General features: G+C 36.2%; 1 protein-coding gene and 1 pseudogene across 1 annotated transcript in view; one reads left to right on the top strand and one right to left on the bottom strand.

Annotated features, from left to right (window-relative positions):
* The window catches only part of UBXN4 (UBX domain protein 4), a 34,504-nt gene that overhangs the window by 11,541 nt on the left and 8,315 nt on the right, over positions 1-14,648 (top strand). Inside the window, exons 6-9 of the mRNA XM_054562586.1 lie at positions 3,588-3,681; positions 9,585-9,639; positions 10,405-10,569; positions 11,482-11,609. Of these exons, the coding sequence (XP_054418561.1) occupies positions 3,588-3,681; positions 9,585-9,639; positions 10,405-10,569; positions 11,482-11,609 (442 nt within the window). The remainder of the gene's footprint in view (positions 1-3,587; positions 3,682-9,584; positions 9,640-10,404; positions 10,570-11,481; positions 11,610-14,648) is intronic.
* LOC129061658 (non-histone chromosomal protein HMG-14-like) lies at positions 2,959-3,382 on the bottom strand (annotated as a pseudogene).

A 14,648-nucleotide genomic window follows, 5' to 3' on the forward strand; every position in this document is an offset into this window, starting at 1 on the left:
TTTTACATTTATCTGGATATTTATAATTTTCAAAATCTCTCATTCCCTTTTGAATACAGATGCTCCTCGACTTACAGTGGGATTATGTTCCGATAAACCCACAAGTTGAAAATATAAGTTAAAAATGTGTTTAATACATGTAACCTACCAAACAACATAGCCTACCCTAGCCTATCTTAAATGTCCTAGGAATACAGTATCAAAAAAACACTGGTAACACTAGAGTATCGCTTGTTTACCCTTGTGGTTGCATTGCATGTCTGTCTGGAAGCTGCAGCTGGCAGCTGCTGCCCAGAATCATGAGAGAGTATCTTACTGTATATCACTAGTTCAGGAAAATATCAAAATTCAAAATTTGAAGTATGGTTTCTATTGAATGTGTGTTGTCTTTGCACCATCATAACATCTAAAAATTCGAGGTCAAACCATTGTAAGTGTGTGTTCAGTAGGAAATTAGTAACTTTTCTTCAGTAAGTAAAATGAATGCCAAAGATAGTCATATCTTGATAACAACAGGTAATTTAACAAAACTTTTACAGATAACTTGTGGGCAAGTTGGAAAAAAGTGCTGTATAATAATATGGTTAGGTGGATTTATGACTGAAAAATGAGTAGATGTCATGTAGAGGACAATTTCTAATGGTATGTTACAGAGTTCTCTGTCTTTGGCATTTTATAAATGACTTGAAAATGTAGAATATACATATAACTTTTAATGAAATAACTTATTAGCTTATCCAAGGGTTGTATCAACAGTGTGCTGGTAAATATTTAACAAAAGGCCTTGGGGAAAAAAGGCCTTTGGGGAATAAAAAGCTTTCTATTTGCACTGTTTGCTAATTACCAAGGTGTAAATACTCCTACTGTGACTGCTATCAAGCTACCTAGGTGAATACAGAGGTAGGAAGAGATATATACTGTGAGCTCTACTTAGTAATTCTAGTATTTCCAGTAGGGCTATAATAACTTTATATTCCAGTCTTAGTAAAAGGCCAAGCATTTTATTTCTATTAACACATGTTTCTCAAAATAACTCTAGGAGATTACTACCTCCCTTTTAGAGATGATATGGCACAGAGAGATTAGGTAATTTACTAAGGTGACAGGATAGGACTTGAACCCAGACTTTGTTGCTCCATATTCCTTGCTTTTTCAAAGGTCAAAAATGAAAGAAGTAACAAGTTGGTAGTGAGTGGTAAGGAAGGAAATGGCAGAGGTTCTAAAAGGAAGTGCCAGTCTGTAGCTGTCCTCTGTAACAGGTGAGGACAAAATTTTGTCCTTCAGGAAATTCTTAAAAGAATACTAGTGTAGAGCCCTGACCAGTGTAGCTCAGTGGGTTGGGCATCATTCTGCAAACCAATAGGTCACCAGCCCAATTCCCTGTCTGAGCACATGCCAGGGTTGCGGGCTAAGCCCCTAGATGGGGGCGTTTGAGAGGCAACCAATTAATGTTTCTCTCTTACATTGAAGTTTCTATCCCTCTTTTTCTCCTTTCTTTCCCTTCTCTCTAAAAATAAATAAGTATGCCTGGCTAGTGTGGCTCAGTGGATTGAGCTCTGACCTGTGAACTGAAGGGTCGCCGGTTCGATTCCCAGTTGGAGCACATGCCTGGGTTGTGGGCCAGGTCCCCAGTGTGGGCGCACGAGAGGCGACCACGCTTTGATGTTTCTCTCCCTCTCTTTCTCCCTCCCTTCCCCTCTGTCTAAAAAAATAAATAAATTGAAAAATAATTTTTTAAATAAATAAGTAAAATATTAAAAAAAAAAAGAATACTAGTGTAGATACATACAGAAAGCTCCAAGGAATCACTCTGGTATACATAAGCATCCATTGAGCCAGTGTAAATCTAAAGCAATAATCCAGGATCAGACTTGGCCTTTCAAGTATCTCTGTTGAACACTGTAGGCACAGCCACATATGGCTATTTTAATTAAAGTTAAATACAATTAAAAATTCAGACCGTCACTTGCATATTCTTGTTTCAAGTGCTCATTAGCCATATGTGGCCAGTAGCTACTGTACTGGACACCACAGATATTGGACAATGTTGCTCTAGAGTAAAAGTACCCATGTCCAGTCCTGCTTACTCTACCTTTATTATATCCCCTCCTCCCACATTAATATTTCTTCATGCTTTACCTTGGTGGCCCTCAATTGGGTAACAGCCTTATTTATTTATTTCATAAATGAGATTTTATTGGTGGTTTTGAGGATAAAGACACAGACATTTCAATTTGTGCACAAATCTTAACATATGTACCAAAAATGTAAAGTCACGTAGTTGTAATTCTTTTCTGAAGTTATCCCAGTGACTTTCCAGCTTAAAATTTGGAGACTAATTTTCCTTAATGGAGTATCAGGTTCCAAGATCTGCAAATATTGATATGCTATTACATCTAAGTCCAAAATTCACAATTTAATATATATATTACATAATAGAATTTTCAGTCTTTCACAGCACATTAACAAAGTTACTAGGAAAACTGGACTACCACACCAAAGATGTTAGAGAGTGCACAAAATTCGGACAGGGAGATCCAAAATCAAGGACTGGTTTTATTTAGGAAACAGTTCTACTGAAAACATGAGAATAAAGTAATTTAAAATGTTCAAGACATAATAAATGTACAACTGACTCCAAATTGCCAGTATGCTTTGTATTTTAGGATGTAAAAACTACCCCCACGTGGAATGTTAAGCTGACACCCAAGACAATCAGAGCTGCCCATATTCAATATTCCACTATTTTCTGGTTGTACCAAAAAATAAACAATCAGAAAATGATTTCACCTCTTTAAAAAGCATTTACACTTAAAAAAACGGGATGAGGTGGAATTCCCTCCTTCAAAATATTTCTAGAGCTACTGAAAAAGTTGCATTTACAAAATAGTTGATAAAAATACTCCTCTGGATAGAAGAAGAGAGAGAGGGTCCATTGACAAGACATGCTATTTGATATTAATCAGGCTTGGCGGCTTTTTCTCCTGCTTCGTCCCAAAGCTGGACTCTCGTTTTTTGTTTCTTTGTTTTCTGCAGGTAGATCTTCTTTAGGGTCCTGTTTAGCCACCGTGGCCTCTTTTCCCTTTGCTCCCCTTTTCTCTTTTGTTTGGATATTTTTGTCTGCAGATTTATCCTTTCCTGCCGCCATTTTTGGCCTCATTTCCACTTTTGTGGGAGCAGGATAAGCTGACAACCTTGCCAGTCTCCTCTTGGGCTCCTCCTTCGCCGCTCCTTTGCAGAGCTGACCTTCCTCTTGGGTATTGTGGCACTGGGTGGACGTGGACATGTCAGCTGCCTCAGGGCTGGGGTGCGCCAAGAGCCTTCATAGACCTGATTTGCTTGGCCTTTGCAGACCTGGGTTGGCCGCTTTCCCTTCTCCCATTGCCCAAGCTGTTCAGACCTGCTGTAGGGATGTTCTTATTTCTTATTTATATACTATTGCTCATTTCTTATCTCCTGCTCCATTCTTAGGGAAAATATATAATGTTTAAGAAACAAGATTAACAAGTGTTGTCACCCAAAAGATTCATACTTTTTAAAAATTGGCATTAAATGCAATATTTTTCTTATTTTTTTAATAATTTAAGGAGGAGAAAGATCAGGCCATGCCACTCCATCTCAGGAGCCCAGCGGATGTTCAAATCCGAAGCCTGCAGAGGACCTCACTGTTAAAGTGGAAAGGTTTGCTCTTATTTTTGCAAATAATATTTTGTTAAAAGACGGGTTTTCAGGTATTTTGTTAATTTGAGTAAAAGCTAAAATTGTACAAATGACGTTTCAGAATTCTGAGTTGAAATTTTTTTATTACCTGACCTACTAATTTTATCCATTAAGATTAATTCTAGAAGTAAAGTTCTTCTGATCTCTGAAGTCATTAGTCAACTTTAGGTCTGATTATTCTAAGAATTTTTCTTGACTGGTATGTTACCTGTGTGTTTCATTGGTCACTTTGCTTTTATCTCTCTATGCCATAGGATAATAAGTTCCAGATGGACAAGAATTTCAGCAAATTTTATGACTGTATACTGAGTCTGGGTTCTGCATAAGTGGTGCCCATTAAATGTCATGTGTTATTAGTGGATCTCATAATCAGATGCAAATTTTTAATATTTTGTGGTTTCTAGTTTAATACTTTAATAGTTTAGTAGTTAGTAAATCAGTCTTTTATACTATGATTCTTAAAAATTTTATGAGTTACTGGTAAATGGATAAGTAGGATTTTTTTTTTTTAAATCTTGACTTAAAACCATTTGGTATCATATGAACATTAAGAAAAATTCCTTAGAGGTCATGGTCTGAGAGTTGCTGGTGGGAAATACTCCCCAAGAAGTTGTCTTAGAGCGAGGATTGAAGGCTTTTTCTGGACCCTGTTCCCCAGGCACGGGCCTGAAGTTCGGTGAGAGAAGTGGAAGCCCCTAGGGAGACCAGGAGCCCCTGGGATAAGTGGTGATGATGGACAGACCTCAGAGGAAGTGTGTATGTGGTAGTGGATGTCATACCTGGAGCCTTTAGGGTCTCCTACCTAAATTTCATTTTGACCTTAATAGGATGACCTTATTTACTTGAGTAGATTTTGTTCACCCCAAATGGTACAAAGGATGTCACAGTTTTGTTGTAGAGTCAACTCATATTATCATTTCCTGTTGCCAAAAGGGTTCACATTATGAAACAAAAAATCCTGGGATCAGGGTCCATACTAATCATTTATTAGTTATGTTAAGTTAAACAAAGAGACCATTATATTGAGAGTCCTTGCTGAAAAGAAGCAGGCCCCACATGGAGTCACTTTTGCTGATCCCCCCACCAAGACTTAATACCTAACCATCTTCATTTCAGCAAAACATAGATTCTGATTGTTCTTTGTAGGAGTTGGCCACGGCCAAGATCTTAATATGAAAAGCAGGATAGATTCTCTTACAGTGGTGAGAAATGGTGTAAGGCTGGAAGAATGGCAGCAGGGAACTAAAGTTCCCAGGGGTTCATCCTCTTTTGTTTCCTTCTGTTTTCTTAACACCATACCCACCACTGGGCACCTTTACTTGACCACCTGGGGTGAAGTGAAATTCAAAAATTAGAAAAGGATTTGGAGAGTCTATGGGAATAAGAAGAAGTACGATAGGTAGCCATATATCCTGGCATAAGGTCAGGTGCTATTTAATTACAGAGGGAAAGGGGAGTGTCTGTTTTTGTTTTGTTTTAATTTATTTTTCAGTTATAGTTGACATACGTTATTTTTTATTAGTTTCATGTGTGCAACATAGTGATTAGCCATTTATATACCTTACAAAATGATTGCCTTGATAGGACCAATACCCATCTAACACTATACATAGTTATTACAATATTATTGACTGTATTTCCTGTTCTGTACTTTATATCCTCATGACTAATTTTGTAACTGGGATTTTGTGTTTCTTAATCCTTTTCATCTTTTTCACCCATCCCCTCAACCTCCCTCCAGTTGTTTCTTAATAGTTTCCATTCTTGTGTAAGGAAATATCTGCTGTGTCTGTCTGTGTAGTTCTACAAATACAATATAGTATGTCATTTTAGTTTTAAAAAGTTAAATGTATATGCACTTTTGTATAGGTATTATATATAGTATAGTGAATCAAATAAAGACACTTTAAGACATACAACATGCAGTGGGGAGGGGTGGGTGGAGGTGGAAGAGGATAGAAGAGGGATAAATAGTAAGGGAAAAAATACAATAAAAATAAATTACTGAAAAAAGACATACAACAGAATGTTTATATTAATACCTATGAAAGAGGGATTAGGGATTTTTCTCCCTTGCTTTGAAGTTGCTAATTTTTCTTCATGGAGCATTAGTGCTTTTAAAACTTAACATGCCAGGTCAGAGTGGGTGTACAGTTATTTGAGATTCCCTAAACTGAAAGGACCTTTAAAGTGCTCTTGGAGATACATGTATGCAATTTTTTTAAAAAAGCATATGCTGTTAGAACCATTATATGAAATACATGTGGACTTGGGCCTGTTAAAAAATGATACTAATACTGAAATTGGATGAAATGTTGACACACTCTTAATAAACAGTTTTCATTGGGAAGTAACTATTTGCTGTTTAGACAGCTTTCGGAAAATCCACATCATGTGATCATATAATTAAAGTCATATAAGTACTTCAAATTGTTGCTCAGGTTAGTTGATCAGATTCAACCATTAAAGCTAAGGTCCTGATACTATTTAAAAATTACAGGCTGAGGTCCTGCATTTTGCTCATCTGAGTTAACACCTCATTAGGAATTTTGTTCCTTTTTGTGGAATCTGATTTTTTGACAATGACAATAACTGAAAAACACCAACTTATGTAATATTCCTATCCCAAAAGTCCTCTTAGGCTCATCATTTATCAGCCAAAGGTTACCTTCATGATGCTGTCCTGTTGTAGACTCTGGTGCTTTTGTGCTTCTGACTCACTCATCCTCTGCAAGGTTATTGGACTGTGAAACCCTAACATGCTGCTGGTTTCCCTGTCTCACAGAACTAAGTTACATTGTTTTTTTTTCAGCCCACGTATGTGGACCCATCAGTCCCTGTCGTATATTCTGATACATGTACCATTATGTAACACCAAGCTCTGTAAAGCAAAGCTCATGCATTTTTCTCTAATCTTGATGATATTTTAAAATAAATTTCATACAAATGAAAAACTCAGCCTTAAAATTGGGAAAGATGGATTAGTAAATGTAGAATTCCAACTTTCTTCTCAGGCTGTAAAATCTGTTTCAGAAGTCAAGTTTTTGGGAAACTACGCCACATTAGATCTGAGGCTTTTTTCTTATCCAGCTTGAAGGAAAAGTAATTTTGTTAATTTTGTTAGGGGAAAAGGTGACTAAGTAAAACTGATGTCAGCTCATGAACTTATCCTGTCTTACAATGAAAATGTATACTTTTTATCTTGAATTGCCTTTTCTTGAGTAAGTAAACTTGATTTTTTTTAAAAAAGGACTGATAATTTGTAATTGTGAGATTAAAAAATTTTAATGCTACTTAAAATATATAGTTTTTTATTTTTAAAGCTGAAAGATATGAAATACAAGTCTTTTAGTGCTTCTGATGAAAACTATCTTTTCATTAAAATGCATTATTTTGTGTATATATATATATTTTTTATATTTCTGTATTTTCCAGAATTATCTGGGAAAGATAATATATAGTACCATCAATTCCAACCTTTTATTTGGGAAGGTCTCAAGCCTCAGACAATTGAAAGAATAGTATAATGACCACCTTTTGCTGATTCATTTGAAAGTTGCAGGCATTTTTATTTCATGCAAATGCTTGAGTATGTATCTCCTAATAATAAAAACATTGGCTGAGGTTCCGAGGTTCTGTCACCTCTGAGCAGGGGCTCCAGCTGAGCTTGGAACCTGGGGTCCGCACTCACCAACCCATGCCCTACCCCATCCCCCAGGCCAATTAAAGAACCAATTGAGTAGTGGATTCCCAGATGCAAAAGTGATGAAACAGTTGATTTGTCATTAAGATGCAGTGGGCTTTTCAACCAAATTAAAACAAAATTACATCTGTTTTTCTCAAAAGAGAATTCTGCAAGTGGTAAAGAATAAAGACATTTTCATATTTTAGTATTATACCGTTATTACACTAAAGAAATGGTAAATTGTGAGATTATCTAATATTTGATCATGTCCACATTTCCCCAGTTACCCTAATAATGTCTTTAACTTTTTTTTCCAATTGCGAATTTATTCAAGGATCATTCATTGAATTCTGTCTAGTCTCTTTTACTCTAAAACATGTCCTTTTGTTTTTTGTTTTTGTTTTCATTTTTTATGATGTGGACATTATTTGAGTCTAGGCTGGTTGTTTTTAGAATGTTTGTTGATCTGGTCCTTATTCCATCATTCTAGGTTCAAGTTAGACTTTGATGAGAATGTTACCTAGGTACTGTTTTGTCCTTCCTGTCATTTTAGTAGGCAACTAATATCAGATGTATGCATTATTGGTGATGTTAACAAGTTTAATCATTGGTTAAGATGGTGTCTGTTGGATTTTTTAATTATAAAGATAACATGTTCTCTAATGAGTTATGTACGGAGTGATTCTTTGAAACAGTGAATATGATATTCCTCAAATCTTTCACCCATGGTTTTGGCATCCATTGACTTTTGCTTGGATAAGTTATTTCATTTGTAGTTAAAAATTATTTTTTCCTGACTTTATGCCTTTTTACATTTATAGCTAGCTTTCATTCTTCTATAGAAAAGTGCTCTCTCTTTGATCCACTTCTTCCTAATATCCACCCCCACCCTTTTTTCAGTGAACTTATTAGATCAAGAAATAGAAAATTACCAGTGCACTACATGCACTATAGCCTACTGCCTTCTTTAATTTCTACTTCCTTCCCCAAAGTAACCATTGTCCTGACCCTAACACCATAGATGAGTTTTTTAATTTGTGAACATTGTAATGAAACCATATCACATGTATTCCTTTGCTCTCCCTTGCTCAGCATTGTATTTGTGAGACTCTTCCGTGTTATTCCACGTGCACTGTGGCAATAGTTTATACACTCTCATTGCTGTGCAGTAGTTCATTATTTGACTATACTACACTTTACCCATTCTATTATTAATGGACATTTAAATTGTTTTCAGTTTGGGGCTATTATGATTAGGGTACTGTGAACATTCTTGCACATGTCTTGGTGAACATACCTTCTGGGTTTATTTATAGGAGTAGGAATTTCTCGGTCATAGAAACTGACCAGTTTTCCAAAGTGGTTATACTAATTTATTATTCCCCTCAGCAGTAAGATGTTTCATGAATCCTTTTTTTCCCCCCTCTAATGTATTATAGTTTATTTCTCTTATTCTTTTTGGTACTCTGATTGCCCCAGATTTGGGTAGTAGAATCTCTTTCATGCTGGGTCTTCTGTGCTTTGGCCATAGTCTCATTTTTTTAAGCACTCCCTTGAGTTTTGGTATGCCTGTGTGACCCAAGACCTTCTCGGAGAAAGTTCTGTTATTTTCTGAAATTGAGATAGAATTCACATACTATAAAATTCAAAGTGTACAATTCAGTGGGTTTTAATATATTCACAAGGTAACCATTACTACTGTGTGCTTTCAGAGTCATAGGTTTTTAATTGATGAGTTTCTTATAGTTGGGAATCCATTTTGGTGGTATTAGTTTTTATAAATGCTCTTTCCTTCATTATTTTGATTTTATTTTTAACAATTTTGTAGCATATTGCCGTTTACTTCTATGTAAGTGGTAAAGCATATTTGTGTGAAGATGTATGTGTATATTTTAAAATAAATATCAAATAAATTAGGGGGGATAAAAAGGAACTGATGGCAAATAGGAGGTAAGGCACTTAGAGCTGAAACTAGGCTTCCCAGTGGGCTTCCGACTGACTTATCCTGGATTTCTCTAGCAGCCAGGGCAAGGCAGACAATTTGTTGCTTTGTGTTCAGGAGCTTTTGTTTGTTTGTTTCTACATTTTCCCAGTTTTTAGCTAAATAAATCTCCTAAATGTATTTTATATTAATATGATGTGTCTCAGTTATTGTATTTTTTAAAAACTTAAAATACAGACTTACCAAAAAACTTGAAGAAAGGAGAGAAGAAAAACGGAAAGAAGAAGAGCAGGTAAAGTTTGTGTACTGAGCTTTGTTTTACCCTTCCATTGAGTGAGGGAACGTTTGACTCCCTATTCAGCTGACAGACCTAGGATGGCTCCCTGGTTATGGTTCATTGTTGCAGCACAATTGAGGGAATTACCTGTCTTCTGTAGTAGAATCATAGTGGTTTTTTTTTTGTAAATTGCTAGGCGTAAATTTGCTCATTCCTCCCTTTGCAATGAGTATTTTACACTAAGAATAAAGGGACTTGAACAAAATTGCTTTGCTTTGATGTAGATCAAAATTTTAGTTCCTTTTTGCGTAAAAAAAATTGTAGACATTTTTCTGAATTTTTCCTGTGGTGTTGCTGCATTTTAGTGCAGCATTTAACTTTCTCATCATGCACACTAATCTGCATCATCTCTTTGGGGCTCTAGGAAGACAATATCTAGAAAACAATAGGAAGGTTATTGTTTTTTCAAGCCAAATAAATGACTGTCTTATTGTCCTTGGAGGGTAACATATTCACCTTAGAAACCAAAGACTTCTATTTCTCTTTGTTTTCAAACATTGACCTCATCATAGTCTTACTAGAACCATTGACAAAGATGTATAAATTGATAGACATTTGACTGTTTTCCCATGTTATTTGTAAACTCTACTGACTTCTTACATTTTATGAAGTTGTTTTGTTCCTTTAGCTGTACCTAGAACCAGCTTTCCCTGCATACAGAATAATATCTAGGGCAGATTATTAAATTATATTTTTGGCTAATAAAACTTTCTCTTTAAGAGAGAGATTAAGAAGGAAATTGAGAGGAGAAAAACTGGAAAAGAAATGTTGGATTATAAAAGAAAGCAAGAAGAGGAATTAACAAAAAGAATGTTAGAGGAAAGAAACAGAGAAAAGGCAGAAGACAGAGCAGCTCGAGAGCGTATAAAACAGCAGATTGCATTGGTGAGTATTAAATATATTTATATTTTTAAAGATTTTATTTATTTTTGGAGAGGGGAAGGGAGGGAGAGAAACACTAATGTGTGGTAAACTCTCACACACCCCCAACTGGGACCCAGTCTGCAACCCAGGCATGTGTCGTGCTGTGGAATTGAACCAGTGACCTTTTAGTCTGCAGGCCAGCTCTCAATCCACTGAGGCACACCAGCCAGGGCTATTAAGTTTATTTTTAATGCTCGACTGTAGAACATTTGTGAAATTGTTTTTCTGCGCACTGTGGTTTTGGTTTATTATCAGACAGTGTACACAAAAATAGTACATTTTAGTGACTCAAAAAGCACCAATTCTCAGCTTCCTTTTACAGAAATTGTATATTGAATTAAAGTACAGTTAAGATTAAAATTGAGACGATTTTTTTTAAAGTAATTTTTTCCTTTCCTTTGAAAGGTAGTTTTCAAAGATTCCCTAGAAAAGAAGCTAAGAATTGGTTACCTAGCAGTTTCCTCTAGTCACAAGCATTCTTTTTGGGACGAAGTATCTAGAGCACCATGTAGAAGCTTAGAATGGTTTTGCAACAACTGCTTTTAGAATTGAGAAGGTGTAATACATATGAAAATCATTCCTACCTTAATATTGTTTGTTTCCTTGTTTATTCAACAAATACTTACTGTGTGCCAGATCTTGTTCCAGTCACTGGTAATATAGTACTGACCAAAATCACATCCTTGTTTATTTAATAACAACTCTGGTCCTTGGTAGTTGATAAAACTGAAATGTACCAGATCCAGAGTGATAAAGTTTATGTGTATGACTTTAAGGAATTTCACATATATGTATATATGTTCGTTGTGTTTGGAAATGGAGTGGAGCATTCTGGCAATGAAAGATAATTAGAGTCTAACAACTGTTTTAAAGGATCGTGCAGAGAGAGCTGCTCGTTTTGCAAAAACAAAGGAAGAAGTAGAAGCTGCTAAAGCTGCTGCCTTGCTGGCTAAACAGGCAGAAATGGAAGTAAAAAGGGACTCTTCTGCAAGAGAAAGAAGGTACTTTAGTTCCTGCTTAACTGTCTTTGTTTATGTAGCTACTGAGAAGAATAGTGGTTGTGGGCTGCTTCTTAATTCTGATGAGTGCTGTGGCTGTAATAAGTAGTTCCAGGAGGACATATTGACCAGTTTGGCAGGTGCCAATGGTATTTGTTATTGAATGTGAATTTTCAATACAACAGTACTAAATACAGACACTCCCTATCTTATGGTGGTTGGACTTAGGATTTTTCAACTTTAACAGTGGTGTGAAAGTGAAAAGCAGTCAGCAGAAACTGTAATTCAGATTTTGAATTTTGATCTTTTCTTGGTCTAGTGGTGTGTGGGTATACTCTCATGATGCTGGGCAGCAGCACAAAGCCGCAGTTGCCAGTCAGACATGCTATCACAAGAGTAAACAACCAATACTCTACATTGTATTCATTGTATTAGGTGATTTTGCCCACCTGTAGGCTAGTGTAAGTATTATGAAGAAATTTAATGAGTCACACTAAGCTGTGATATTTGGTAGGTTAGGTGCTTCAAGTGTATCATATATTCACTTAAAGTGGGCTCATTGGGATATAACCCCATTGTAAGTTGGGGAGTGTCTGTAAATGACTTCTAAAAGAGGGCTCAAGAAATCTCTTTTCAAAAAACAGAAAGCACATACATCAAAATGGTTATAGGGATTATCTTGTGTATTAGATTCTTTTTCTAAAAATTTTTTTTTAAAGATTTTATTTATTTATTTTAGAGATGGGGGAAGAAAGGGAGAGAAACATCAATGTATGAGAGATACATGATTGGTTGCCTCTTGCACTCCCCAAACTGAGGACCTGGCCTACAACCCAGGCACGTGCCCTAACTGGGAATTGAACCAGCAACCTTTCTGTTCATAGGCCGGTACCAATCCACTGAGCCACACCAGCCAGGATTCTTTAATTGTCAAGTTGTTAGAATCTCAAGTCAAGTAGGATAAAGCAAAACAGCATTAATTGATTCTACATTTGGGAGTTTCATTGATGGATTTGAGTAGGCACAGCTAGATCCAGGGATATCTTGGTTTCTTCTGTTTTAGCTTCATTCTCAGAGAAACTTCTTAGATGGCATTAGGAGAGCCCAGGACCTCAAAGATGAACCCTTTGTCCCAAAACCCATATCATTTACCAAGGAGAATTCTCATTGACTCTGCTTGGATGATGTGACCACCTGTAGATCAATCATTCAGTTCGTTTGTGTGGGCTCTCTGATTGGGACAGTTGATAAGCCCACCCCTGTAGTGAAGGAAGTGGAGGAAATGTTATTGATAATCATACCAGAATGAGTGACATGTAATAGAGATAAGGCATGTTCCCAAAACAAAAATACGTTGCAAAGACAAAATTTCAGATTTCTAGTATATCCTGTTAGTTGGTATTAATAAATATTAACCCTAATACTTTTCTTTATTTTCCATATTAGAAAATTAATAAGTGTTACTTTTATAATCATAAAAATTACTTTTAAAAAACTATTTCTAAAAGCGATAAAATACTTAAGAATATACTTAACAATATTAGGTCTTCTGATCTATGGAACACAGAATGTCTTTCCATGTATTTAGGTTTTAATTCTTTCAACAATGATTCTAGTTTTCAGTATACAATATGTGTTATACTTCTCTTAAGATGGCAGTACTTCTTCCAAACTGATTTATAGATTCAGCATAATCCGTATCAAAAGACCAGCGGTTTTTTTTGTTGAGATTTTTGCAGGAATCTAATCCTAAAATTCATATGGACATGCAGGGGACCCAAAATTGTCAAAACAATCTGGAAAAGGAACAAAGTTGGAAGACTAGACTTTTTTAAAAAAAATTCTTACCCAAGTTTATGTTTTATTGATTTTAGAGAAGAAAAGGGGAGGGTAGAGAGAGAGAGAGAGAGAGGAACAGGGAGAATCATCAGTGTAAGGGCAAAACATTGATACGTTGCCTCCCATATGTGCATTGACGGGGGTTTGAACCTGCATCCTAGGTATGTGCCCTGACCAGGAGTTGGACGTGCAACCTTTCGGTGTATGGGATGATGTTCCAACCAACGGAGTCATCTGGCCAGGGCAAGACTCAGGCTTTTCCGACTTTAGAACTTATTACAAAGCTTCAGTAACCAAGACAATGTAGAACAGGTGTAAGGACGGATATGTAATAGACCTGAATGTCTAGAAATAGACCTATGCATTTATGATCAATTGTTTTTTTAAGATATGTATTTTAATGATTATGCTACTACAGTTGTTCCATTTTTTTCTCCCCTTTATTCCCCTCTGCCCTGCACCCCCCACCTTCTACCAGCTTCCTCCCCACCCCCTTAGTTCATGTCCATGGGTCATACATATAAGTTCTTTGGCTTTTCCATTTTCTATACTATTCTTAACCTCCCTCTGTCTATTTTGTACCTACTATTTATGCTTCTTATTCCCTGTACCTTTTCCCCCATTCTCCCCCCACCCCGTGCCCTCTGATCTCCATTTCAGTGATTCTGTTCCTGTTGTAGTTGTTTACTTAGTTTTTTTGTTTTTGTTTTGTAGGTTCAGTTGTTGATAGTTGTGTGTTTGTTGTCATTTTACTGTTCACAGTTTTTGATCTTCTTCTTCTTAGATAAATTCCTTTAACATTTCATATAATAAGAGCTTGGTGATGATGAACTCCTTTAACTTGACCTTATCTGGGAAGCACTTCATCTGCCCTTCCATTCTAAATGATAGCTTTGCTGGATAGAGTCATCTTGAATGTAGGTCCTTGCCTTTCGTGACTTTGAATACTTCTTTCCAGCCCCTTCTTGCCTTCAAGCTTTCTTTTGAGACATAAGCTGATAGTCTTACGGGAACTCCTTTGCAGGGAACTGTTTCCTATTCTCTTGTTGCTTTTAAGATTCTTTCCTTACCTTTAATCTTGGGTAGTGTAATTATGATGTACCTTGGTGTGTGCTTCCTTGGGTCCAACTTCTTTGGGACTCTCTGAGCTTCCTGGGTTTCCTGGAAGTCTAGTTCCTGTGCCAGATGGAAAAGTTTTCATTC

This window comes from Pteronotus mesoamericanus, unplaced genomic scaffold, assembly GCF_021234165.1.
Source record: "Pteronotus mesoamericanus isolate MK-2021 breed Mesoamerican mustached bat unplaced genomic scaffold, CSHL_Meso_final scaffold_651, whole genome shotgun sequence".
Taxonomy (NCBI): Eukaryota; Metazoa; Chordata; class Mammalia; order Chiroptera; family Mormoopidae; genus Pteronotus; species Pteronotus mesoamericanus.